This window comes from Euwallacea fornicatus, chromosome 34 (genome assembly GCF_040115645.1).
Source record: "Euwallacea fornicatus isolate EFF26 chromosome 34, ASM4011564v1, whole genome shotgun sequence".
Lineage (NCBI taxonomy): Eukaryota > Metazoa > Arthropoda > Insecta > Coleoptera > Curculionidae > Euwallacea > Euwallacea fornicatus.
Window position 1 is genome coordinate 1,573,974 of NC_089574.1, and position 25,368 is coordinate 1,599,341.

At 37.0% G+C, this 25,368-nt stretch overlaps 3 protein-coding genes and 1 long non-coding RNA gene across 11 annotated transcripts; 2 read left to right on the top strand and 2 right to left on the bottom strand.

Annotated features, from left to right (window-relative positions):
• Window positions 1-1,778: 1,778 nt before the first annotated feature.
• Prestin (prestin) lies at window positions 1,779-9,965 on the bottom strand. 2 transcript variants are annotated; one of them, XM_066299607.1, is made up of 13 exons: window positions 9,712-9,965; window positions 6,273-6,428; window positions 6,058-6,168; window positions 5,098-5,279; window positions 4,846-5,010; window positions 4,657-4,761; window positions 3,546-3,679; window positions 3,293-3,455; window positions 2,994-3,170; window positions 2,666-2,938; window positions 2,366-2,521; window positions 2,108-2,306; window positions 1,779-2,011 (listed from the first exon to the last, which is right to left on the bottom strand). In XM_066299607.1, exons 1-13 carry the CDS (start codon window positions 9,827-9,829, stop codon window positions 1,860-1,862), a joined length of 2,091 nt encoding a protein of 696 aa, XP_066155704.1. In that variant the 5' UTR covers window positions 9,830-9,965; the 3' UTR covers window positions 1,779-1,859. The 2 variants fall into 2 exon arrangements, with proteins under 2 accessions (XP_066155704.1, XP_066155705.1); XM_066299608.1 differs by lacking the exons at window positions 6,058-6,168; window positions 6,273-6,428; window positions 9,712-9,965 and adding an exon at window positions 5,327-5,863.
• A 1,108-nt stretch (window positions 9,966-11,073) lies between these two features.
• Window positions 11,074-19,892, top strand: APC7 (anaphase-promoting complex subunit 7). 7 transcript variants are annotated; one of them, XM_066299601.1, is made up of 10 exons: window positions 11,074-11,173; window positions 11,806-11,852; window positions 13,327-13,415; window positions 13,477-13,938; window positions 14,000-14,233; window positions 15,945-16,098; window positions 16,176-16,356; window positions 16,874-16,991; window positions 17,268-17,583; window positions 18,957-19,892. In XM_066299601.1, exons 3-10 carry the CDS (start codon window positions 13,341-13,343, stop codon window positions 19,124-19,126), a joined length of 1,710 nt encoding a protein of 569 aa, XP_066155698.1. In that variant the 5' UTR covers window positions 11,074-11,173; window positions 11,806-11,852; window positions 13,327-13,340; the 3' UTR covers window positions 19,127-19,892. The 7 variants fall into 7 exon arrangements, with proteins under 7 accessions (XP_066155698.1, XP_066155696.1, XP_066155695.1 ...); XM_066299599.1 differs by adding an exon at window positions 12,871-13,013 and having other exon boundaries at window positions 11,080-11,852; XM_066299598.1 differs by having other exon boundaries at window positions 11,080-11,323; window positions 11,738-11,852.
• A 931-nt stretch (window positions 19,893-20,823) lies between these two features.
• Window positions 20,824-22,431, top strand: LOC136348631 (27 kDa glycoprotein-like). The gene is made up of 5 exons (XM_066299614.1): window positions 20,824-21,115; window positions 21,172-21,287; window positions 21,348-21,624; window positions 21,749-21,905; window positions 22,181-22,431. The coding sequence occupies exons 1-5, from the start codon at window positions 21,079-21,081 to the stop codon at window positions 22,305-22,307; spliced, it is 714 nt and encodes a 237-aa protein (XP_066155711.1). The 5' UTR covers window positions 20,824-21,078; the 3' UTR covers window positions 22,308-22,431.
• On the bottom strand, window positions 22,384-22,811 carry LOC136348632 (uncharacterized). The gene is made up of 2 exons (XR_010733692.1): window positions 22,661-22,811; window positions 22,384-22,606 (listed from the first exon to the last, which is right to left on the bottom strand). It is a non-coding gene; the product is annotated as an uncharacterized lncRNA (long non-coding RNA).
• Between the last annotated feature and the right edge of the window lie 2,557 nt (window positions 22,812-25,368).

The following is a 25,368-nucleotide window of genomic DNA, read 5'->3' on the forward strand; positions in this document are numbered from 1 at the left end:
AGCATGCTGCGAAAATAGTAAAAGCTTGGTTCGTGGAGAAGAAAGTCGAGGCAATGAAATGGCCAGCCTAATCTCCGAACTTAAATCCCATTGAGAACCTTTGGGAGATCGTAGATAACAAAATCCGAGGAAAAAATATCACCAATCAGGATAATTTATTTGAAGAAATAGAGAACGCCTGGAAGTCTATTGATCCTGACGTCATATCAAATTTAATTTCTTCAATGCCAGAAAGGTGTGAGCTAATTCTTCAAAACAAGGGGTATTGGACTAAATATTAATGATAATACACAAAAAAATGTTCTAAATGTAATATTCATTCAAATAATTTTTAAGTTGCTTTAATTTTGTCCGACACTGTATATAAACGTCCTGCTTGGATATGAGCCGTTAAGGGGAGCTTAGCGTCATTTTTCCTATGGTTCAAATGACGTAACTCTCTACGCGCTTCGCAGGCTTGGTAGCCTGCATCGGCAGTGGTGCCGCATCTTCTTAAAATTAATATGTAGTAGGGACGCTACAAGCTCCTTACTCCGACTGTTTGAGAACTTGGGCCCTATACTAACACTCATAATAACAACATCAATAATAGCTTACCAGGAGCGCTACTTTAGTTTTTCAAAAAAAACACATTTTTACCACCGAAATCGACGGACAAAGAACAAAACGGTTTGAAACACCAAATTAAACCAAAATTTTAACAAATTAAGCGGCAACAGTGTAAAAAATGGAGCTACGTTTAGACATTCAAATATATCTTTATTCTTTCTATGATCTTAGTAAAAAGTGCAATACACACTCTGTTAGGGACTTTAAGTTGTCGGCTTTTGTTTTTTGTTTATTGTTAATTTTGGTTTCGTCATGTATTTGCATTTTATCCCTTAAGTTACGCCCATGTGCGGCGGTACTTATTCGCAGAATACCATCTGGGTGCCGGACCACATGGCCCATCAGGCCAAAACTAAGGGTACGTTTTGGCTGGGGAATATGCTATTACTCAAAGGAAGCTTTCTGGGGTGGGGATTATTGCTGTGATGGTCAATTTGTTGGGCCTGCAATATTCCCGGAAAAGCGACTAATATAGATATTCCCCAGACGGCCGCGAGTTATGGGATACGGCATAGCCATAGCCCGTAAGGGTTCTTGGTGGTGGTGCGGCCCGGGCTGGAATTCCTCGGGATTACTACTTAGGGGATAATCGAAGTAATTTTGACTCTCTTCTTTTTCTCTTCTTCGGGTGGAAGCTGCTAGACAAAAAACTCTTTCATTTTTTGATATAAGTGCAAACCAAATACAGTCCATTTTATGTAAAACAAAGTGTCGTTGTCGTGGTTTCGTTTATCGAAGGAATCCCTCAACACACTCGGTTAAATAGTACGCAAACACAGTTTTTGGTTATTTTTATTTTTATTCTTTGTTTTTTTATATTATTCCTTAAAAAGTGAACATGGAGCATGGACAATTTAGAGCCGCAAGAAATATTCTTTTATCGGGAAATCAAAGGTGGAAGGAGAGGATCGAAGTACCATAGTCCTACTTGTTCGGCTAAGCCAGCCCTGCCTATCGGAGGCTGCTTTGAACGGTACCACACCACGCACGAATGCAAAACGATTCGGATATAAACGTGCCGCCATGGGCAAGCACGGTTTCGTTGGATTTCGTCAAATACGTGCATATGTACGTTGTGTTTCAATAAAATTTTAGTTTTTATGAAGCAAACGACCAATACGTATATTATTTCTGCTAGGTTAAATTCAAAATTTATTTGCCACACCTGGTAACATTTGAGACTTTATTTACCGATATTTACAATATTTACGATGCAATCCCCCACCGTAGAGTCATGGTATCTTATCTGCCTAAAATCGTATAGAAGACATAACAGAAATTGTTGAAGACTCAAATATGTATTTGGCAAAGTGGACCGCATCGTGCAACGTTGGGAAGGCCGTAAAGCTGGACTTCGCTCCCGTATCTGGGTAAACTTTCGTGAGCATTTCGTAAATCGGCTCTAAAATACTTGTTGTTACAAAACTTCGACGATTGTTATATAAAGATGCGGACTCTAAAATGTGCCCGATGAAATTTCACTATAAGTTGTCTTTACCTTTGCTTCCTGCTATGTAAACTGCAATCCCTAATTTTCTAAAATTATCTGTAACTGATTTAACCACGCCCACTCCTGAGGGGTCTATGTGGCTCACCGAAGAAAAATCTAAAATCAAACATTTAAGCTCAGTGTTAATTTTGCTTTGTATTTTCTCCAGTTTCCTCGTCCAAATTTTAGCTTTTTGATTCTGATCGATCTGAAAATATTTAAATTGAAGGAACTCATATTGTCAAGGGCAAGGACAAATTGCCTCACCTTCTCAAAATATTTGCTAATCTTCCCTCTGCGAACAACCTCTTTTTGTGGATTAATCCCTATCAAACGAATAAGATCAGCTTTGAACATAAATCTTGTGGCGAAATTTATTCCCCCGGAATAATGGAAAATTTTGATTCCTTCTATTTCTTTTGCCTGCAATGACCATCATCAGCTTTACTCGGTCTCATATCGCGATAAAAATCTCTTCTATCACTGTGATTTCAAATTTTTCTTAATGAAAATACACCTTAATTTCATCGTAGGACAAGTGATGAATGAAATTCTCAAAATTATTACCGTTCCATATCTCCTGATGTCCAAATAAAAATCGGTGTGAGCAACTTCACCGAGCAGACACGTGTATGGTCTGAGATTCAGTATAAAAATCGAGACCAATGATAGGGCTATACCACAAATTAACCCAATATCAATACCAATCAACACAACTGTTAAAAAAGTTCCAATCCATACTAAAGCATCGATTTTACTAAGTTTCCAAAAGGTCCAGAAATCGAGCACTTGCAAGAGCATTCCCTTCAGGGCCACTATTATTACACTAGCTAAAACTGCCTGAAAGTTATCTACCTTGATTAAATTTAGTCGTGAACTTAATCTGGAAATTTACCGTTGGTAAAGGTTGGAAAAATGGACCGATCCATAATAGGATAACCAGTAGAATTAGGCACGAGACCAGTGATGCGATCTGCGATACCCCACCGACGACTTGCTGTATAAGGGATCTGGACAAAGAGGCACACAGTGGCATGCACGAGAAGAAAGATCCCACGGTATTACTGATCCCCTATAAATCGGTTATGGAAAGGATTTTCAAGTTCCAGAGTTCAATGTCTTGAGGAAAATCATCAACTCAAAAGGTATAAAGTTGCTGCGGGTAAGGCATTCGAAGTATTTATTCGTTCTTACCATCGCGAGTAACTCCTGGTTAGCGTCTATTTCATAATCGAGTTTTTGCGCAAATATTAAAGCCATTGATAAATTAATGGTATATGTGACCACAGCTATAGTGAGGCCGTCTACGATAAGACTTGGAAGAAGCCCGAAAACTGGTAGAGCAGGTAAAGGCAGCCTAACGACGAAAAACACTTAATTCCAACAAAAATCAGAAATTCTAGATGAAAATGCCCTATTTTTCAAAGAAAATTATTCACAATATTACCCTGCTGGTATTTCTCCCACCACCTGAACGCCATAGGTACTCTCAAGATTGCAGTACTTCGAAACGAGGGTTCCGATGACGACTGCTATCAACTCGATAGGTACTGGAATTGGTGACACTTTTGAGACAAATGGCTGAAAATGGAGAGAAGGTCAGAGTATAAATCAGCTTGGTACGCCACTGAATTTCCCTAGAGAAATTAAATTGCAAATTTCTGAGGCCTTAAAGTATACTTGGGACTGATATATGGCAGCATAGGCAGTGGCATAGCATGGGTCGTTTATCTTAATATACTGGGCTAAAATTAATTGAAATTATTTAAATCCGATGAGCCCCGGACTGCGGTAGTAATACAAGGTGATTCAAAATTTGCGGCCAAAAATTTAGGAACATATACAGTTTGATATTCCAGTTAAAGGATGTAAATATGAAATTTTTACTGGTAGGCCTTTGTTTCCGAGTTACTACACTTTATTATTTTTTATTATTAATAATTTAGGGACAAAATAATAAAATAATCAGAACGAGTGCTCAAAAATATCACCGCTAGCACGAATACAAGCGTGACACCGCGAAATAAGCGAATCGTATGCTAATTGCACACTTTGTCTATTTTGAATGTAGTCGACTGCATTCATTACTCTTCATATTAATGGTTATCAATTTCTACTGCATAAACCAATCATTGTAAATGCCCCCACGCAAAGTAATCCAAAGTATTGAAGTCAGGTGGTCTCACAAGACCACAGCACGTGCCACCCCAAACAACCCATCTCCCATTAAAACAGTTTATTTTACATTTTTTCACCAGAATATCGACTTTTACACGTCTCCTAATTTTTCGCCTCGACTTTTGAATCGCCCTGTGTACTGACTACGAGAGAAGCCACCTAGGTGTTCTAGTTCACCTACCACGCATCCCAACGACTATAGACTACCGGAATCTTGAGTTACGTGGCTACATATAGCTAGACCACCTGAGGCCGAAAACTGAAGATCCGCCATTCTGTGGTCCAGCTAGGCGGTCAAGCCAGCCATCTACTTCCCATCATACCTACTCATTAGGTAATTCATCCAACTGAATTGAATCGAGCCTGGTTTAAGGCCTTACCTTAAAGACCTCGTTGTTAATAACCGATACGCTAATAGTTATGGACGATATTATTAATGCAGCTATGTTGATCTTGCTGATCTCGCCAAACATAGTCCAAATTATCTGAAAATAAAGCAGAAAAATAGTTTTCAGGTTAAAGCTCGTTTTAGAGCCTCTAACTGTGAACATTTTTAAATCGAGACCTACATTCACATTAGTGAAATTTCCTTTAAATTTAGGGATATGTAGTCCAAACAGATCTTTCATTTGCGATACCAACACATGAACTGCTGCTCCCGTGGTAAATCCGCTAACCAGAGTATCAGAGAGAAGAGCGCTAACGGCTCCCAATCTGAGCACATACATACCCAACTAAAATCAGAAACATATTTTTTATTCTATCATCTTCATCAGCGATTTAACATTATTTTGGAAGTTAGTGCGGACAGATGCACTTGCCTGCAATAGAGCTACTATGAACGTCACCGATGTGGCTACTTCAATTGGACTGTGTCCAGTTGGAGCATCTGTAGCAGACGTGTCTGTAGTCGCGTTATGGCTATTGCCGACTGAAAAATATGAAGGATCGCTGTGCTCTAGTACAGCTTTCCCAGTCATGAGACATGCCACTGAAAACGTTCCTGAAAACGACGTGTCTCATTGATTTTTTGGAAAATTACAAACTTACGCGAGTTCACACAATACAGGGTGGGACAGAGCAACTTGCTTATATGAATTTGGCGTCTTGAAGCGATGGTTGGTCCGAGGAAGGCGAGGATAAACACATTCCAGAGAGCGGGGCGTGAAATTTTAACTCTGTTTAGTTTACTTACCATTACTGCTGTGGGGACATACTTTTCTAATAGTCGCTCAATTATCGCCATGCAACCTGCACTTCCTTCTTATTTTAATATTTCCCCTCTAGATGTGTTCCTGGCCGACGATAGATTGTTTTAAGAGTAAGCAACTTCCGGGAAACTAGTGATGAAAAGAATAATTCCGGGCTAGAGGGCGTGGTAAGGGTTTCTTTTTCGTAAGTTTTTCCTGCCAACACTCAACAAGATGGATGCAGAAGACGTAGTTCGTAGGTGCGACGGCAAGTTTGTCGATGACCGTTTCACAGCCACACTTCCTCGGACGGCTGATCTCCTCGAGGGAGAATCTCCGCTGGCCAGCACGATCGCCAGATTTAGCCCCTTGGTACTATTTTTTATAACGCCATTTAAAATTACTTGTTTACAACGATAGTCCTAGGACTCTGCCTCCTGTGAATAACAATATTCGTCAAGATGTCGCTCATCTCTACGTCAATATCCCGGACAGAGTTGAACGAAACTTCTGAGTTCGATTAACGCAGCTAAATTAAGTTTTTCTGCCCAACCCTGTAGAAGATAAATAACTATAAAATTGTATAAATACCCATTGAATTATGGCGAGATGTTCCAAATATAAAGTAGGCTAACACTGGGAAGAATGCCATATAAATTCCAACAACAGGAGGGACATTTCCCAACATGGCATACGCCATTCCTAAAAGTAGAGAAATCCATTGATCCACGAATAGTAATAGGGCCCTTCAAGCACATTAGCCAGGCATCTGTTAGAACAATGTAATTCGTTTGCCTTTAATATACCTTGGGGAATGTGCATAATTGCCACGGTGATTCCCGCAACAGCATCCTTTAAGAGACTTCTCTTCCAACTGTACTTTACCAACCATTCAAAAGGTGGGAAAATACTAACGCAAAGTCTTGTAAGTCGGAATTGCTGAACAAATTTTTTAACAGCATCTGAAAGAAATGGTTGAAATAAATGTGAAAACAGGTTCATTTTCCATTGAATAAAAGAATAAATAAAGCATGAATAAAAATCACCGGTGTAGCCGGAAAACACATCTATCGGAGCTTTATGGATGAAGACACGGAGGATGTAGATGAGTAATGTTTGTCGACTAACAGCAGAGATTATAAGTGATGAATAGAACGGCAGTGTTTTTCCCAAGGTGTTGAATGCCGTACGAACTTGGGAACATGGCCTGGTCCTCACCAACTCCCTACAAGTACCGACTCATGATATTGAAGATGGCCCTGTGACGAGTCTTGGACTGGTAAACTCAGGGAGTTAAGTGATAATGCACCTCGATCAAGTTATGAAATGAACGAGCTCATTTAAAGAAGCGCAGGCCGACGCACCAATTCAACCAAGGGGACTTTGCCCCTCTTACGAAGTTGCTAAGTATTAAAACTGGGAGCACATGTGGGGTACCAGCGCTAAGGGGCACTTGTCGGCTAATTTATTATCAGTATCTTTGAAGCGTAACACAGTTAGACCGATTTAACTTGACTTGAATGTGCTCAAACTCTGGCCCTTGCAGCGAGAAGGGTGGAAGTTTTATTTTTTATACGCAGATTTATTATACAGGTCATCCTTTGATTGGTGGAATTGGTGGTAATGGAACATGTGGTCCTGAAATCCAGCCACATCGGACACATTACCTAAAAAAGGTGGTGATGTCATGGGCGTAGCTTAAAGGTACATTATCGCCCCATAACGGTCCGGGTGGTTACAGAGCCGTTGTCATTGCGAAACTAAAAATTTTACGTGTGAAGGTTTGAACTCATACTGAAACATACCTAAACACTAATGGTGTTCTCTTAATGAAAGCAGTGAAAACATCATAAATTTTAATGTATTTATCTCTTGTAGCAGACTTATTTACTTCCAGTTGTTTGCTTTCGCCATCAGATAGGTACCTGCTTTGAAATGCGCACCTGCTTAAACCAACTGCTCCAGGATGTGCATTATTTTGCCCGTGGCAAATATTTGTTAATAAATAATATCATTGTTTGCTGGTTTCCATGTATGGCGAGAATACAGACACGGATGTTATGATCTTTAAATTATTCCTTTGAGCTTGAACTCACTATGAAATGCTTAATCAAGCGTAATTTCGGAGAAGTAAGTGCTGACTCGAAACAAAAAGAGAATTGTGAAATTTCACTGGAGATGATTTTGCTTTTATTGAGGTTTTTGAAGTGAAAACGTTTCGGATACGACAATTTAAATCGACAAAAGGGATGATTGCAGGATTTATGTATATTAATATGTGTTGTCGGAACAATATTTAAAAAAATACCGTTCATAGTTGGTAAATTTTAATTTATTAACTAAATGTAGAAAGACAAACTAACGAATCAACTACTGTTCTATCGCGTCTTTGCCCCTCTGTATCTCGGCTGCTTATCTTCTCCTCTTCCCCTTCCCTTTCAATTCTGGGAAGGCACCCTGGTCTAATAGGGGACTCCCGACAATCGACAATCTAATAGGGGTAGTAGTAACCTTGTTTGTAAGATTTAATCTCTAGATAGCTCAATCAGTTTGCTTATCGTTATCTTATTTCAAATTGTAATATTGTTATGTTAAAACTTATAAACTACTAAATTTCCAATATAGTACATACAGAGTGTTAGTGACTAATTACCCGATTTCTCTGAGTGATTTTTCAAGTAGATTTACGACGGAAAGTTCTTGTAAATATGTGCCCTAGCTCGTTTAATTTTCTCGATATAGGATATCAAAGTTGAAAAAATAAATCACATATTCTTCAGTGTCCGTCGATCTCCTCGAAATCATAGATAAGTTTGAATTTCTCATCCGAAAAAAACACTGAGTGAGAAATTTCATAAAATCATCTAGAAGAGATCGAAAGACATTAAAGAATATGTGATTTACTTCTTCAAGTTTCACACTCCGTATCTTGAAAACTAAATGAGCCAGGACACCTGTTTATGAGAACTTTCCATCTTACAACTAGTTAAAAAATTACCCTATGAAATATCGGAAACTTATTCAATAACACGCTATATATGAGAATAATGAACTTCAGACCATTTGATGTCTTCACATACAGTCTAGACATAGGATATACACATATTAATTTACACATTATTTTCCGAAAATAATTTGAGAGTTAAGAATTAACAGTGCTGACTTCCAAGAAAACCAGACCTTTTTTCATTACTTCAATTAACTGATGAATTAATGAACTACGCGAACTCGAATATTTCGAAACAAAATAGTATACGGATTTTTCCTTTTAATATATCCACATTTCTACCACTTTTCCATGCAACCGGCAACATCACATGTTCGGAAATGCTCTAAGCCGATAGAGCGAGGGTGATTACGTTTGCAAATTTTCTGAAGGATTATGTGACTCATTTTCGGTGGATGTCCGCTACTACCACCATGAATCACTAAATATGCAATACGTAACATATCTTCATGGAAATATTTCAGGAGGCGATAGTACTCCGGTAAATAATAAAAAATGCTAATGGGGCCCATGGTCAAAACCACACTATTTTTTAATATACAGGGTGGGAAAGTTTTAATTTTTTTAATATTCTATTCTTTTACGTGTTTCTCACTTACTCGTTGAGATACATTTTTTTTTTAAGTTTAAAACATCAGAAATCAAAACAAAATTATTAAAATGGCTGTAACTCAGCCATGGTACGTTCGATTACAGACCAGAATAAGCCTCTTAATTTGCGTCAATAGAAATTTTTGCAAATTTTACGGAATCGATGGAGCATACGAAAATACTGCAAGACACCAAAAAGCTAAAGAACTGAAGGAGTTTATATTTGGTATCAGCATTTCCACGGGGTGTTCCAAAAATGATAAAAAGCATAAAATAGTACATGACCCCAAAGAACATGACCCCCTGTGTACGGCTACCGACAACTTTAACATTTTGTCGTAGAGGGTCTTATAAAAAGTAAGTGTACGAAATTTCAAAACTTTAATTTGATGCGTACGTAGAAAACCGTAATATGAAAAAAAGTTAAACTTTGAACCCTGTATATCGAAAGTGGTGTACTTTTGACCATAGGTCTGTTAGCATTTTTTAATCATTTTGCGGAGTACTGTAGCCTTCTGAAATATCTCCATAATGGTATGTTATATCTTGTATATGAACGTATTAGTCGTACGCAGAAACCCTTCACCCACCATAGTTTCAGGAGCATGATCAATCACACATTATCATGTATGACAGAATTCACTTACTTTGTTTGACAGCTTTATGGTAAGCAAAATCATTTCTTATTTCCTTGTGTTCGTAATATGGTCGTTCAATCCGAATCCGGCCAACTTCTTCCTCAATTTCGACAGGAGAATTCTCCATTACTTCCTAGGAACCTCCTCTGATCACTGAAACGGTTCAACGCGGTACCACTTAACTAGATTGAGCTTGTAATCGGATGATAATGTTGTGTCGGGACTCGGTAACGAATGAGTGAACAATAACGCCTTGATTTTAATTATGCGATATTTTCAGGTACGCATTCGACTGAGAAAAATGGTTATTTACTAAAATATTAGTTGCGGTTGATGTAATAAGATATAATATCTACTGAATTAAATGGCACAAGCCTAAGAATAAAAAATGAATTATCTGCTCAAAAAAAGGGTAATCCCATTAGTCCGCTTTTGATTGCATAACGCAGCAAATTATTTGGATCCTTGAAGAAAAATTATCAGTAATAGCTGGTTGATTTGATTGATTTTCCTTATTTAGTGAGATTGGTACACCTAAAACCCTCCAATGAATCTCCGTAAATTTGGTACCTATAGGGAATTCTCGATAAAATAATCCTACTTCAACCCCATAAGTGATTCGCTACATAATTTATGGAAAGGAAATCTCATTTAAACCAAATGAAATAAGTTTTGTCTAGTTTTTTCAGATTGTTTTAACTTTTGCTCGGGAAATTAAAACCACAGGTTTTTCCCTCACGATGTGGCCCAATCTTGCCTTTTTGGGCCACTAGCAAGAATCTAGCGTCCGGGTTTTATATCTATTTTTGAGGCACTTCTAAAGTTTTAGAAATTGCTTAGTATTTATCGGGGGATTATTTGAAACTTTTAGCCACAGAAACGTAAGTCCTAGAATTTTAAATACTGCGCTCGTTAGAATTTCCAGTCCAAGCATTAATACCGCAGATATTCTAGCTTACAGGGTCTAAATTATTAATGCTCTTCCTGCCATTATCCGCACGTGGAAGTGGTAATAAAAAATATCTGTTTCTAATTTTTTTTTCTTGAAAACCGTGCAGCAGAGATATCTAAGCAAAACCATAATGTACTGTAGAAAGCACTTGGAAAAATCTCCAGAACTTTAGCTAGCTTCATATATCAGTCTAACAACGAACAAATTTGAGAACGTAAGCATCAGAAAAATTGTTTTAATTGCTTAAGCATTAGAAGACTTCAAATTCGGTAAAGTTTACACGGATCCCAATTTCAAAACACACACACTCAGTGGGGTTGAAGGTTTGTTTTCTGAACCTGCCATTGAGAAACTTCAAACTTCAACTTCAAACAAACTTCAACTTCAAGGAAATTTCAACCTACAAAAAGCAGTTGTTTTTTGTTGTTTATATTTATTTAGTAAGAATTCGTTAACCCAACAGAAAAGAGTGTTATGTTTGATACGTTAATCTAAATGTATTAAAAATATACTGACATTGTATGAATGAGAAAATTAATAAAGCAATAAAATACTAGGTGCCTCTCTATACTTATAAAACTCTAACACAGATCCTTGAAGTCGATTTACTACAATTTCATTCAATCTGTCTCAGCTCGACACATGATTTTCGAAAATTAGGGTTTCCAAGTAAATATTTTAAGAGTTTTTTTAGGCTCTTTGTCCGCCTGCTTAAAACAGGGTAATTTTTTTGTCACACGGTATCAAGTTTGGTACTAATAAAAATTTGGTTCCCCTAGAAATCCTGTGCGAAACAGGTGTATCTTCTAAAATGCTCCATTGAGCTCCCTTCTTGAAATATTTCGAGTTAAAGTAAAACCGTTCCTTTGGTAATCAATTCTGTTTAATAATTTAAGCCCGATGTGTGGAATGCAAATTTTATGAAAACAAGATTTAGTGCCAAGTGACAAAAAAAAGAACACTTAGAAATCGTCAACTGCAAGATTTTGCCCACTTCTTATCATTACGGAGAGAGTAGTAAAAAAAAATTAGAAGGTTTCACTTTGAAGTCTCATATTTTGAAAATCATAAAATTTTGTATAGTGTTAGAGCTTTATAGAGATCATTGAGAGACACTACATATAATAAAAGTGTAAGTTTAATTATTTTAGAAGTAAATATCAAATAGCAAACACTTCTTAATTTAATAACAGGAGATGTAAGTAAAGTTTTTTATTTTTATTCTCTAAATAGTTATTAAAAGTTTGCATAATTACTAGGACTAGTGTTCTGAAAACTAAGGAACCTTTATGACTTCTGAGAGTTATATTTATCCAAACATACAGCAAATTTTTTTTTATCTTTAAATATACAATTCTACTATTTCTATCCTTAGTCTTTTAAAATGTAAAATTTTAAATTAAAAATTAAATAAAATGATCTATACATAGATAATTTTATTATAAAAAAGTAATCTTAACAGGATGTTCTAAATAAAATGGGCTCCATGGAGATTTTGAAAATGGTAGGAGATACAAGATAACTCAAATAAAAAAAAAAAATGAACATTTTATTCCTTTTCCAGAAAATTTTCTCACATTAAAAATATGCACAAGGGTTGTTAAAATATGAGCAAAAATCTGAAAACTATGAGTTATAGAAGTCATACATTATGAGTAAGCCTCTCAAGTACAATACTCGCTGAATGATGAACAACTGCCAACTGAATGGCATTTTCAGACTTCGAGCAATTATATTGAACTTTGTTATATCTTATGCCTGCCATAGTGGATTTTGGTGGTGTCGAATGGGCAATAAAAACATCTTTTACATAAAGGTGCCCTTGGACATACTGAAATAGGAAAAATAGCAAAAGCCTCATTTCACTTTAGCACCTTTTTTTATTGTTCATTCGACATCACCAAAATCCAATCTGACCGCTATAAGAAATAACAAAGCTGGAATTGCGTGAAATCCAGAAAGCTTCGAAAAATGAAAATCTGATCTGAGAATGCTATTTGATTGACAGTTGTCAATAATAGAGACCTTAGTAGAATCTGCTCAAAAAGTTAAGTATAATCTTATAATTTTCGAAAATTGCACGACCACTGCACATGTTTTTATTTTTAAAACATTTTCAGAACGGGCTCAAAAATATATATATATATATTTATTCTGATTTGAATTGTCCGGTAGCTTTTGTCGTTTTTATAATCCACACTGAAATCACTTTATAGAAACATCCCGCATAGATGGGCTTCTATCGTTTGTAGTTAACCGTTGTATGACTACGTACATTCAACTCTGAACTACTCTGTACAGAGATTTATGGGCCAAATATGTGGACATTATTGAACAAGACCAGTGTATGACATGTGAGGTACGAATCCGATCTGTCATACAAATCGTTTGCATATTAGAATAATTAAAGAGCGCCTAAAATAAATTCCTATGAAGCATCTCTATTTATTACTGCCGATCGGCGTAATGATGATGTAACTTAAAGATCTTATCACGGTTTTTAGTAACTTAGAAATAGACATTTTCATTCGCTCATTGCTCGTTCAATAACTTTTACATTCGATTTACACCCTCGAAATGGAAACAAATTTCCTTAAGCTTTTACTGTTGCAACGGGGGTCTCAGGTTTTGAACGTTAAGAAGCTTTGCATTTGCTAGTTATTTTTCCTTAGGATATAATGTGAATATGGCAGCCACATCCATCATAAACCAGTTAAAATTGTTGCACGATCAGGAACTCTACTCCGACATCATCAAAGTGGTAAGTTTTACGCACAAATCGAAAAGTTTTAATTTAAAATGGGCAATTTTTCCATTATTAGTGTGACTTGGTTTTGACCGTAATTGATCAAAAATCAAACTATTTAACACTAGTGGGGAAGTTCCAAGTTACATTATATTATGCCAATGCATTGTACCATACTCATCAGATTCTGCAGGCGGAAAATCTGTACCGTCAAGGTCTTCATATACGGAAAACTATAATTAATAGATCCAAGAATAGCAATACTAAGCTGGCAGTAGAACCCAGCAATTTAACAAGCGATATTGAAATAAAGTACAAAATTTACTCCTGCTGCATGGCGCTAAAACAGAGAAAGGCAGCAGGAGAAATTTTGCAGACCATTCCAGCTAGACAGAGAACCCCAAAAATAAATATGGCTTTGGGAAATATTTACAAATCGGGCATGGAAAGATCTGCCATAACCTGTTTCAAGGAAGTCTTGCGGGAGTGTCCCTTAGCCATAGAGGCTATGGAGAATTTACTTAAACTAGGAATCAATGTGAGTCCTGATTTTAAGTATGTAATTATCCAAAAGTTGCATGAAGGGTGCATGATTTCAGGGAATTGAAGTAAACTCTTTAGCAGTAACAGTTACCTCGGAAATTAATTGGTTAAGAATGTGGATTAAAGCTCAATCTTATTTACACACCAAAGACTACCAACATGCTCTTGAAACTTATAGAGGTTTGGATACTCATGGATTATTGAAAGACAACACGTATTTAGCTGTTAGTATGGCCTATTGTCACCATTACATGTGTGAGGACAAAAAAGCCATAACACAATTACAACGGGTGGGTATGTTTTTATATGAAATACGAAAGGAGTGAATCAAATGGGTCTTAAGACAAGTCAAAAATTCGCTTTATCAGTATCGACTATTTTAAACAAGCCGCATACGATCATTTTTCTACAACTACAATAATACAAATTTGTAAAAAGTGAAAGAGATTTACTGCCTTAATCCTCAACATTCGATACAAGTATCACCAAAATTACCGTCATTCTGTTGATATTTTGCTCGTTGCTTGCTTGTTTGGCCTCGTTGCTATGAATATCGGTAGGAAGCCGTAGGAAATGAGCGTATTTCCTTATGGCCGCACGCGCAACTTGTAGAAAATAAAAGTATTAGTACGGAATTGGATGGCCCTTCGATACCGTTTTTGAGTCGGGAACAATGAAATGTCTTGAGAGTGTTGTAAAGGGTGATTCAAATTGAGTTTTTACATGACAATATAGAACATTTTAGAAATGTTAACGGCGACATGAGATTTCTTACTCGAAAACTTAAACAAAAATAGCTATGGAGTAATATATTATTCACGCCTGTTATGAAAATGACCGATCGAGAAAAAGTGCATTTTACATTTTACGTAAATTTTCAAGCGCGCAAAATCGACAGTATAAGAGGACAATTAGGAATGTGATACAAAAATTGGTCCAAACGTTGTTAACATCAGTTACACCCATACAAACTGTAAATAATATAGGAATTGAAGCCTCGACGCCGTGTGTTTGCCAAATGGATACGGTAACAATGGATAACTTTTTCAACAAAAATCATCTTTAGCGACGTCGCAAACTTTCACGTTAGTGGCTTCGTAAACAAGCCCAATTGCTGTATTTGGAGATTGGAAAATCCAAGAGAAATTGATCAAACGGAAATGCTTCCTGAAAAGATGACCGGTGGGCCTTTTAGTCCGATCGTGAGGAGAAAGCCGTTACGATTAATATCGGGGAATAGTAATAGTTCTTTTCTGGGAGCAGTTGGAAGACATCGTCATCGAAGATCTCCAGTTTCAACAAGACGGTGTGACATAACAGGAAAAACGAAACCATTACTGTGCAGTAAGTTTCCAGATCGCACTATTTCACGTAACAGCGACATCAATTGGCCGCCGCGATCATAAGATCTAACTCCCGCAGATTATTTTCTTTGGAGGTATTTGCAGAGCGGAGTCCACAACAATAAACCGAACTCCATTGCAGAGCTAAAACGGAAGATTAGAGGTGAAATAGAACCTGATTTGCACCGCGGTATAGCCGACAATTCTCTACCATACAACTTGAACCAATTACATGATACTATCTTTGATACATAATTGTGATAAACTGATCTCAAAGGGCAAATAAACATTTTTCATATTTTTCAATTTATTCGTGTTTTTAATCTCTCCTTAGTTCTTATACACATACAGGGTAACGATAATTTTGCAAAAATCAATTGAGATATCAACTTTTGACGTATTTGTTGCATTCAACCCTCTTAGCCTTCAATAGTTGAAACGAATATCACCCTTTTTGTGAAATTTGTGAAATTCCCTTCCGGTGTCCCAAACTGTAGGGACTTTTGTTCATTTAGATTTCTTAGCAACTAACGAACGGTTAATACTTTTATGTGAAAATCCAAATTGAATTACTCTTTACGAATAGGTGTATCACTACTTTATTATTTTGTTGAGCGATGAATATCTACTAACCTGGCTCTAAAATGTTCCTTTTTAGGCAATAAGATTAGATCCCAACCTCACGTTCGGCCGTGACTTGCTTTCAACTCTTCTAGTGCATTCTGATAACAAAGAGTATCAATGCGATTTGGAAAATTTGACGTCAAAGTTAGAGCCATCTCTTTGGTCCCCTGAACATTGGGTCGCCCTAGGTAGTTATTTATTACCATTTCTCCTGTTGTTTAGTTTACGAAGTTTGGTACCATTATCAGTTTTTGTCATTGGATAGGGAACCTCATGTTGTTCCACAAGAAATACGACAAAGCCACGTATTTTGGACAACAGGCGTGCATAATGGATAGTAGAAACGTCGAGGCATTATTTTTAAAAGCCAACGCTTTGTTTCAAGTTAAAAAGTATCAAGAAGCAGCTGTTCATTGTGCTGAAGCTTTGCGCATTTGCCCCTTTAGGTACGGAATGTTGTCGAACCCACTGTTCCCTCTATGACGTATGTAACGTGAGTTTTGAGTCAAAAAAGAACTCCTCATCTTGAATAATATTAATGTGTTTACTTTGGACGGTCATTTTTGGGCGCGAGTTTTTAATTCTGGCATAATGACCAGAAGAGACTGCTCTCTCGATAATGGCACATTAAACCAGTATTTGTCACCAAATTTCCCTTTTATTTGAAATCAAATCTTATATCGCTTGAACGGTTCGAAATCGCCCAATACCTTTAATTTCGAATTGAGGCAAAAGGGCAAAAACATGAACGGACTTACAGAAGTAGAAGTCGCACTCGTTCAGAGAAAAAAAGGGAGAAAATGGAAGAAAGAAATTGAATATTTTGCATTTGGGTCCCTCTGGTCTTGACTACTTCCATTCCCACAGTAATGGAAGTAGTCAAAAAATCGGACTTTGACTTCTCAAAACGAATGTTACATACGTTATTAAGGAACTGGTCGATAAAAGTTGTTTTATTTTCAGGTATGATCTCCACAAACGATTAGTTGAGTGTTATTTACATTCCAATAGACTGAGAGAAGCTGAATCTGTGGCTTTAGCTGCATGTAAAGAATTGAATAACAGCCCCCAAGCGTATTGTGTAAGTGCACATAAGTATGTAGGTAGTATTTGTGCGTTCAACTGAAATTATTGTTGCGTTTTTGAGAGCCACTGCAGGAATTGCAGTCGACTTTAAAAAAAAAACTTTTAAGGTCCCGAAATTGATCCCAAATCGATTTTTCGTCAAATTTGGCTCATTCATCGCATTTTCATGGGAAATTGCGAAGTTACGCACTATATACTAGACGCCTAATGCCTTGACGAAACCAGCCAAACATTTCTATCCTATAATTTTTCCTGAGTTTGGCTTTTCCAGCTTCATGCTTCGTGTTTGCTTAAGGATCCCGTAGCATCTATACGAAATGTTCGACGTATTTTGGAGAAGGCATGTGCCCAGGACAAAAACGGAAATACCAATGCTGTGTACATGCTTACTGAACTATTGATCAGGGAACAGCAGTACGAGCAAGCTGTCAAGATGTTAAGTAAAGTACTAGAAACGCAGACTCCAACATCAAGGTTACATCAGCTGCTCGGAGAGTGTTACGCAAATCTTCAGAAAGATGAAGATGCCTTTAATCACTATACAGTGGCTCTTCGTTTGGATCCGCAGAATCAAAGGGCCACAGAAGGTAAGAGTACTTATACAGCGTGTTGCTAGAGTTCGTTCCTAGAACTCTAGCGAATACAAAAATCCGAAAAGAAACGTAAGTCCATCAGTGCTTTTTTATCCAGATTATACAGGTTGTTAAAGTATAACATTTTTATTATCGTTTGAAACTGAGAAAAAACCTCTTGCTAGCATGAATTAAAGGAATTGAAGATATGGGCGTAATGAAAACTATGTTTTGGAATTATTGTAATAAATTTTATTGTTTATTAAGTACATATTATTTTTTAATTTAATTTATATACAGATTATATCTAATAATTCGTTTTTTGTTGTTTTTTTCTGGAATATGTACATTTTTGTCCGTCATAGTTGGTTATGTCCTGTACCTTTGAATTATTATTAGGGATTTTAACTACTGACTAAGTATGAAAAGGGGCGTTGTTAATTACAAGTTAACTATGACTTAGTTGGGGGGAAATGTTTGGTAGTATTTGCTCGGCGATCCATTTTTCGAATAGTTGAACAGTCATGTCTTCGTGATAATCAGCAGAAATTTCGCTTATACTTTTAGCGGACAACCACAAGCGATTTGGCACAAATCCATTTTCACTGCCAGCGTGCAGAATAATAATTCGTGTGCTTCTTGAACATGATGTACCTAAACTGCAATTTTTAGACTTATGTGCTCAACCATATTTAATAATGTCGCGAGTATCGAACCCCATATACATCTTCTTAACTGTCGATACTCTCTAGTTTTACGTAAATATTCTACCCGCAAACCAACTATTCGTTGGGACCCCATTTTATATTCTTTATGCATATATATATATGTATTTAAAGCTGCAGTTCATCATAATGGCTCACAATGTAGCCAAGCAATGGTGATTATAATGTAGAATTTTAACTTTTCTCGAATTATTTCTAATGTAGCCACCATATTTTCTTTATAAAAATTATAGATAATTTTTCGAATAACATCGCTGTCGCCGTTGTCGTTTGTTTAAATAATCGAGCAGTTTCCTTCAGAGCTATGGTCTGTAACATTTCCCTCCTTAACTCGACAAATCGTCGACAATGATAATTTAGTCATTACGCTTCTTCTTCTTGCAATGCTTTTAACTAAATTATGCATGTTTGCTCTCTTTAAACAGTTGTTAATATTCAGAACGAGAGGCTGACGCTGCAGATATAAGTTTATATTTTCAAAAATACTATTAGCTTCTGCAGGATTCACCTTTACGTTTTTAACTAATATTAAAAATACTGTATATACGGAAATGGGTCTCAACATTTTCATTACAGCACTTAAGGCTTATCACATTCGCCTAATAAAAGTTTTCCTAGTCGTTTTTCCTGACTTTTCTACTCATCTAAGGTTATTGTTTTCAGGCCTAAATAATATCGGAACAAGCGTCTCCGTAAGCAAGAAAGACGTGTTTTACTCGTGCGCGGACGAAAGTTGCAGTTCCAGACGTACTAATTCAGATCATGAAGCCGATGCTGAAAGCGATACCGATCTGTGGCCCGGATCTGTCGACATGGTAACTTTTGATACATAGAGGGAAAGATATCATTGAGAGTGAGCACGAATTTCATATTTACATAATTACATAAAAATCACATTTTCGTGATCAGTGTAATATACTTCCTAATCGAAATAACCAAGAACAGGGGTTTGTAATTCACGGTATGCTAATAAATTCAATATTTATTATTACTCTTTTTGTGTAAAGTTGTTAAAACTCGATTTCCTTCAATATTTTCCCAAGTTTCAAAGGTATTACTGTTATCTTTTTCATAATACGGGGTGTTTCAGAATTGCCTACGATAAGACTTTTTTCCTTATAAACAGGGGTCTTGAAAGTTACCCTTCCTGCAAACTGCATCTATTATGACACTCAGTTATTGTTGATTGGTAAACCCGAAATTTTATGCTTTGCACAATTTTTACGCATGATTTACAACATTTCACAATGGGTTTCACATAGGTTTTTTTCCCTAATATTACTGTTAGACAAAAAAATAACAGTACCGAAAATGCAGAGTTGCCAAAAATAGTTTCTAGTACAAAACCGAAACCAATTTCAAATGAAATACCCAGTAGAGATTTTGAAATATATTTTATATGGGATTTTCCCCCTACGACCTTCAGGACGTCCATGACTTACGCCCGCCTCACAAGCCATGTTAGCGTGTAATAATTTGCATTATTATTAGCTAGTAATAGAATCAATCTGTACATTGGATTAATAAAGTTAAGACGTATTATTTTAATTCTCAATTATTGTACTTTTGATTTAATTGCAATAAAACCCTTTTGTTAAATACCGATCTTTGAGTTAGTGACCTATTACAGAGTGTAACATACTATTATGGAGATATTTTAGAGGGCGATAATATTCTGTAAAAGAAAATGTTAATAGACCCATAGTTACAAACATAAATGTTCAATATACAGGGTGGCAGGGAAACCCTAAACTCTCAAGACGAGCTTATGTATATTTTAGCATCTGTTGCTGTGCAGTTTTTCCCATATTCCTTAAAGGGGTTTCTGCGGCGTGCAAAACTATTTAGCCCTTTTGAGAACCTCCATTATTCGGAAGATGGAGAAAAAGAATGGCACTTCGATATAAGCCGAGGTAATACTGAGTGAGGCTACATTTTTATTTGATTCGATAATATTCTTCATGCCGAATTCATAAAAATATAAATAATCATTAATGTTATGACACAACTAATCTGTTTCGTAGAAGGCGGTAACAAAAAATCTATAATTTGCTGATTGCTACTAAGGACATCCAACAACATAGATATGTGTGTAAGTAAGTACAGGGCAATTCGTTTATGAAAGTTATTTCAGTACTGAGGGTGTAAAAAGTGAGTTGTACGTCCTTGAAGAACTACTGGTGTACACGATTGCATAAAAAACTGAAAAAAATTATTTATGATCATTTTGTTTTGGTAAAACTTTTAGATATCGGCAGCAAACATAGTCAATACAGAATAAAGTAATTTCATGATAGTTTAGTCGATCTTATCGTATGAATTAAAATTTGTGTTATTCAATAATTGTAAATATTATGCCCTTCATATTTTTATATCAAACTTTTCATTGTTCTTTCTGTCTTCAAAGAAATTTTACTGAACTACCACTGCTAAACGATAATTCATGTTAAATTGTTGTTTTCCGGGTGCGTATGTAATTTATGATTAACAGCAGAATGACGACAATTGAAGCCCCATAAACATTCATACCATATTTGCTCAATCTTTTTGTTGCACTTTGAACCATTACTAACATGCTTTGATATTTCGGTTTTAAAGTAAAAGATGATCGACACTTGTGGTGGCTTCAAATATGTACTATCGTGATTACTTGACCTAATGACCCGACATAATTATAATAACAGTGGAATTAACACTCACCGGTATTATCAGTCTGACCTTTCGACGTTGAAATCAAGCCAACGACATTATAATATATTTGTAGTAAGATATAGCAACAGCGACGATGAAGCTGTACATGTTTTTGTTATTAGCATCGACAGGTAAGTAAAAATATTATCAAAACAAACAGATATTTAGCCTTGAACCCGTAATTTAGGCTTTTGCCTGGCTGAAATCGAACTACCTAACCATCCTACAAACTTGGATGAAGTTCCTGCACTTAAGGAAAAATGCCTCAAAAGTGGAAAACCAGATACTTATGATCGACTTAAGGTTCTAGCAACTTATATTATTCCAAATACCTAATTTGTAAGCTTTTTCCTCACATTCCAGCTGGCAATAAATGAAACCAGGTCGTGCCTTGAGGGCAAAATTAATCCATCCAAGATAAAAGAAGAGTTGGAAGTTGCAAAGAAAACCGGTTCTATGGACGAAGTTTTCGGAAAATATTGCAAGAAACGAGAAGAATACAAAGAATGTGTGTTCAAAACTGTGAATGTTTCCAAGGAATGTTTGGAAGAAAATGAGATCAACGCATTGAACAAAGCGACAAGTATTGTCGAAGAAATCGTTGCTTTTACTTGCTTCAGAGACGGTGATCGACTAGCCAGTACGTACACATTTTACCGTAGCAATATAAATTTAAGTTCACGTAAATCCTAAGAACTTGTTGTGAAAGATGTGATTTCACCAGTCGCTGCCCCTGAGTTTTTCCCAGTTGTATCTTTTTTTAGTGTTTGTTGCCGAAGGTGGTAGTGAATGTGTCTCCTCTCGTTCAGAACAAATCAAAAACTGCATTACTAATACTTTCAAAATAGATTCCAACAGTTTAAGTTTTTCAAGCTTCCCTACAGCGTTACCTACACTACGAATCGACAAGGAGAAATGCGAGTAAGTAACAATTGCACTAATAAGATTCCACAGTAAACCAATTAGATCTAGAAAGTCTCCCTCTGAGTCATGTCAGTTAGCGAATCATGAGTGGTCATGAAAAATGTCGCTATGAACGGTGAATCATAAACCGATCATTAAACTGCTTACTATTTACCATGGAATATCTGACTGACAACAGATGAATTTGCCCAAGACATCACTCTTATGCTTTAACCCCTACTTCATGGTTTTTATTGAACCTCAATGATCAATCTTTACATGCTTTGTTTCAGTAAATTTGAAGTCCTTCAAGAATGTGTGGTGAACGATCTAGAGACTAATTGTAAGGACACAACTCCGGCAAATATAATAGATGCTCTATTCAAATTCATCAAAAAGTCCACTTGCAAGAACATATAATAGTCTGTTAAATGAAATATGGATCGGTAGATGTTGTTACGGAACTGTACCGTATTAACGTAAAGAAACTAAAGCGTAATAAACAATAACTTGTATATTTTTTTAAATAAAACATTGTTCCAAGCATTGGTTTAAATGTGTAAAGTTTACCTTTCAAGTAAGAAAATTAGCTGCGTTTGGCTACGTAAGTAGGTAGAAAGGCACCTTTTTTCATAAGGCAAATCTCCAGAAAGCCATCCGGCCTGTTGTTCTGGCGTCCGGGAAGTGTGGATTTCGCTGGACACTTACTGACTAAAAACCTTAAAATTCTGTTGTTTATAACAATCCTTATCTGTATTTGATTCCCGCCTCACCGTAATGTCTAGTGCCAGGGGCCCGCTAGAACCGGACACTTTTCTATGACCATCGCAGAAATGACATTGCTGCAGTGGTTCCACTTCATTTTGCATTCTAAGGTACCCTTAATGACGATTGTTGGAATCAGATTGTTTACGCACTCGTTTCTGTTTGTTCATCAAATAACAGGTAGTGAACAATGCAGTGCTCTGCGGTGTCATTGACTCGGCAGTTCCCGTAACCCGGGCCGGTTTTCCCTATACGGTGTCTGTAGCTCCTGAAACTTCCATGTCCGCTGAGCCCCTCAGGTAGTAAATAAGGCGCCAGTTTAGACGAAATCTATAAATTTAGGTCAAGGATGAGTGTTGATGTCAATTGACCTTTATCCTCGAGACTTGCCCGACGATTCGGCCATGTCTGGGTGGGCGTGCTTTTGGCCGATCTCTTATCCACCTTCGGATCCGTGAAAGAGTGCTGAAAGTTGAACGCTTCTCCAGGAGGAGATGGGAAGGCGGATGGAACTTGAATTTTTTCAAGGGATGCAGTGCAAAGCGCACACTTAGTCTGTAATGAAGCATTTCTTTGTACTCTCAGCTTCATATCTGCACACTTTTTCTTCTCGTCATACAGCTCCAAATTTGTTCAGTTTAGAGTAGCATCGACTGTAGCACCATGTAGAGCAGCTCTTTTGAGTGGACAGAATTTAGATTGATGGTATTGCTCTCCGAAGAACTGCCCGGTTGTAGAAACATTCCTAGCAAATGTCCTTCCTATGCTGTGCGTGATATGTGTTTGAGCCGAACTGGACGCCCAGATTTTTTCGGCACAATTTGGGCATCGCTGACTTGGAAGATGACTTTCCTATTTCTCTTCCTGTTCAGGACGATCGCCTCGCTTTTTCCGAGGGTTATAATGTTCAGGGAGTGGTCAGTCTGGAATCTAGAAATGGTCGCATTCTCTTCTTCCATCATCCCTACAAAATCGTCTCCGCAAACTACTAAAACTATGTCGTCCGCATATCGTATGGGTATGACTTTGGCTAATTTTTCAGAATCAGGTCGTACAGAATATTTCATAGCAGGGGTCCCAGGACCGAAGCTTTCGGTAGCCATGTTGAAACCTGTATTCTCTTATACTTGAATCACTGTATTTGCGAAATTGTCGTTGATAATGTCTTCTATTTCTTTAACAAGGTAAGACCATGACACGACGTTAATTGACAGTCTTTCGATAACCCGATGTGCTTTATCACTTTCACTGCTTATTTGCCTTTATCGAAAAGGGAGTAAAGTACTTAAAAGCACAAAATATTTTACGTTGTATTTTTTACCTCCATTCCGCAGAGGACCTTGGTATAGGAACTCCGAGATCCCGGCGGTTCATCCAGGGTTAAAACTGTACTTATTCTTCATTATTTGCAATCAACAGCCTATTTATAGATACGTATAAGTATCAATTATACACGAAGTATGCCTATATTCAACAAATGCAATCAATAGTTAGCTAAGAGATACGGGATTTTATTTTAACTGAGAGATAGTGATCAGCAAAAATCTCTAAATTCGGTAGCAAAACGTTGAATGTATCACGCTCGAACATGCGAGGAATAATGGGGAAATAATTAATTTATGGAAAAAAATTCAATCGCGGTCACTTCCTCTACCATATATGGTTGATCGGTTTATCATACGAAGATTTTCGATTTCTACATAAACGGACATGTTTCTGGCCCCTTCATCTGCAGACGGAGGTCCCTCGGCGGATGGTAGCGACGTCACCATCGACTCTCTTTGAATAGAATCCCTCCCCAAGGAAAAACAGACATGTTCCTTGCCACATGTAGAGCAGGAAACTCCATCCAAGACCATTGCCACGTTTATGCACGTAAGTATCTGATCAATGCACCATTTCTAATTGTTCATTATTTGCAATCAACACTCTATTTATAGGTGGGTACAGATATCAATTATTTGCAATATAATACCTAACTTGCTGAGTTTCTTAACTAGAAATCAATAGCTTGTTAGAAGAAGCGGGAATTTTTTTTATCGAGAGATAGTGATCAGCGAAAATCTCTAAATTCCGTAGAGCGTGTTACGCTCGAACGTGCCAGGATCGATGGGGAAACAATGAATTTTCTCAAACACTGTAGTTTGCAGATCACCTTCTCAACTCCGAATTGTGAATCGACAACTGCTGTTGATTGCCGCGTGAGTGGGGGCACATTTCTAGTCCCTTCACCTGCAATTGGACAACCCCCGAGTGCTGACGGTAACGGTACCGTCCGCTCCGTTTTGAATAGAACGCCCCTCGAGAGGGGAACAGACACGTTCCTTGGCAAATGTAGAGCGGGAAACTCCATCTAAAACCAATGCCAAGTTTGTGCAAGTAAGTATCTGATCAATGCACCACTTCTGGTTCTCCATTACATGCAATCAACACCCTATTTATAGATAGGTACGGGTATCAATTGTTCACAGTATCTACGTGCATTTGCTGAATCTCTTAATTAGAAATCAATAATCTGTAAGAAGAAATAGGGAATTTCTTGGAAACTCAGCGGTAGCGACCCGCCGGCCAAAATCCAACTCCAGAAGCGAAACTTTGCGCGTATTACGCTCGAGCGTGCCAGCAATAATGGCGAAATAATTAAGAAACTCCTAAACGATTTTCATTCAACTTCCAGCAATTCCCATACATTTTTCACTGCAATAAGTGAAATTTT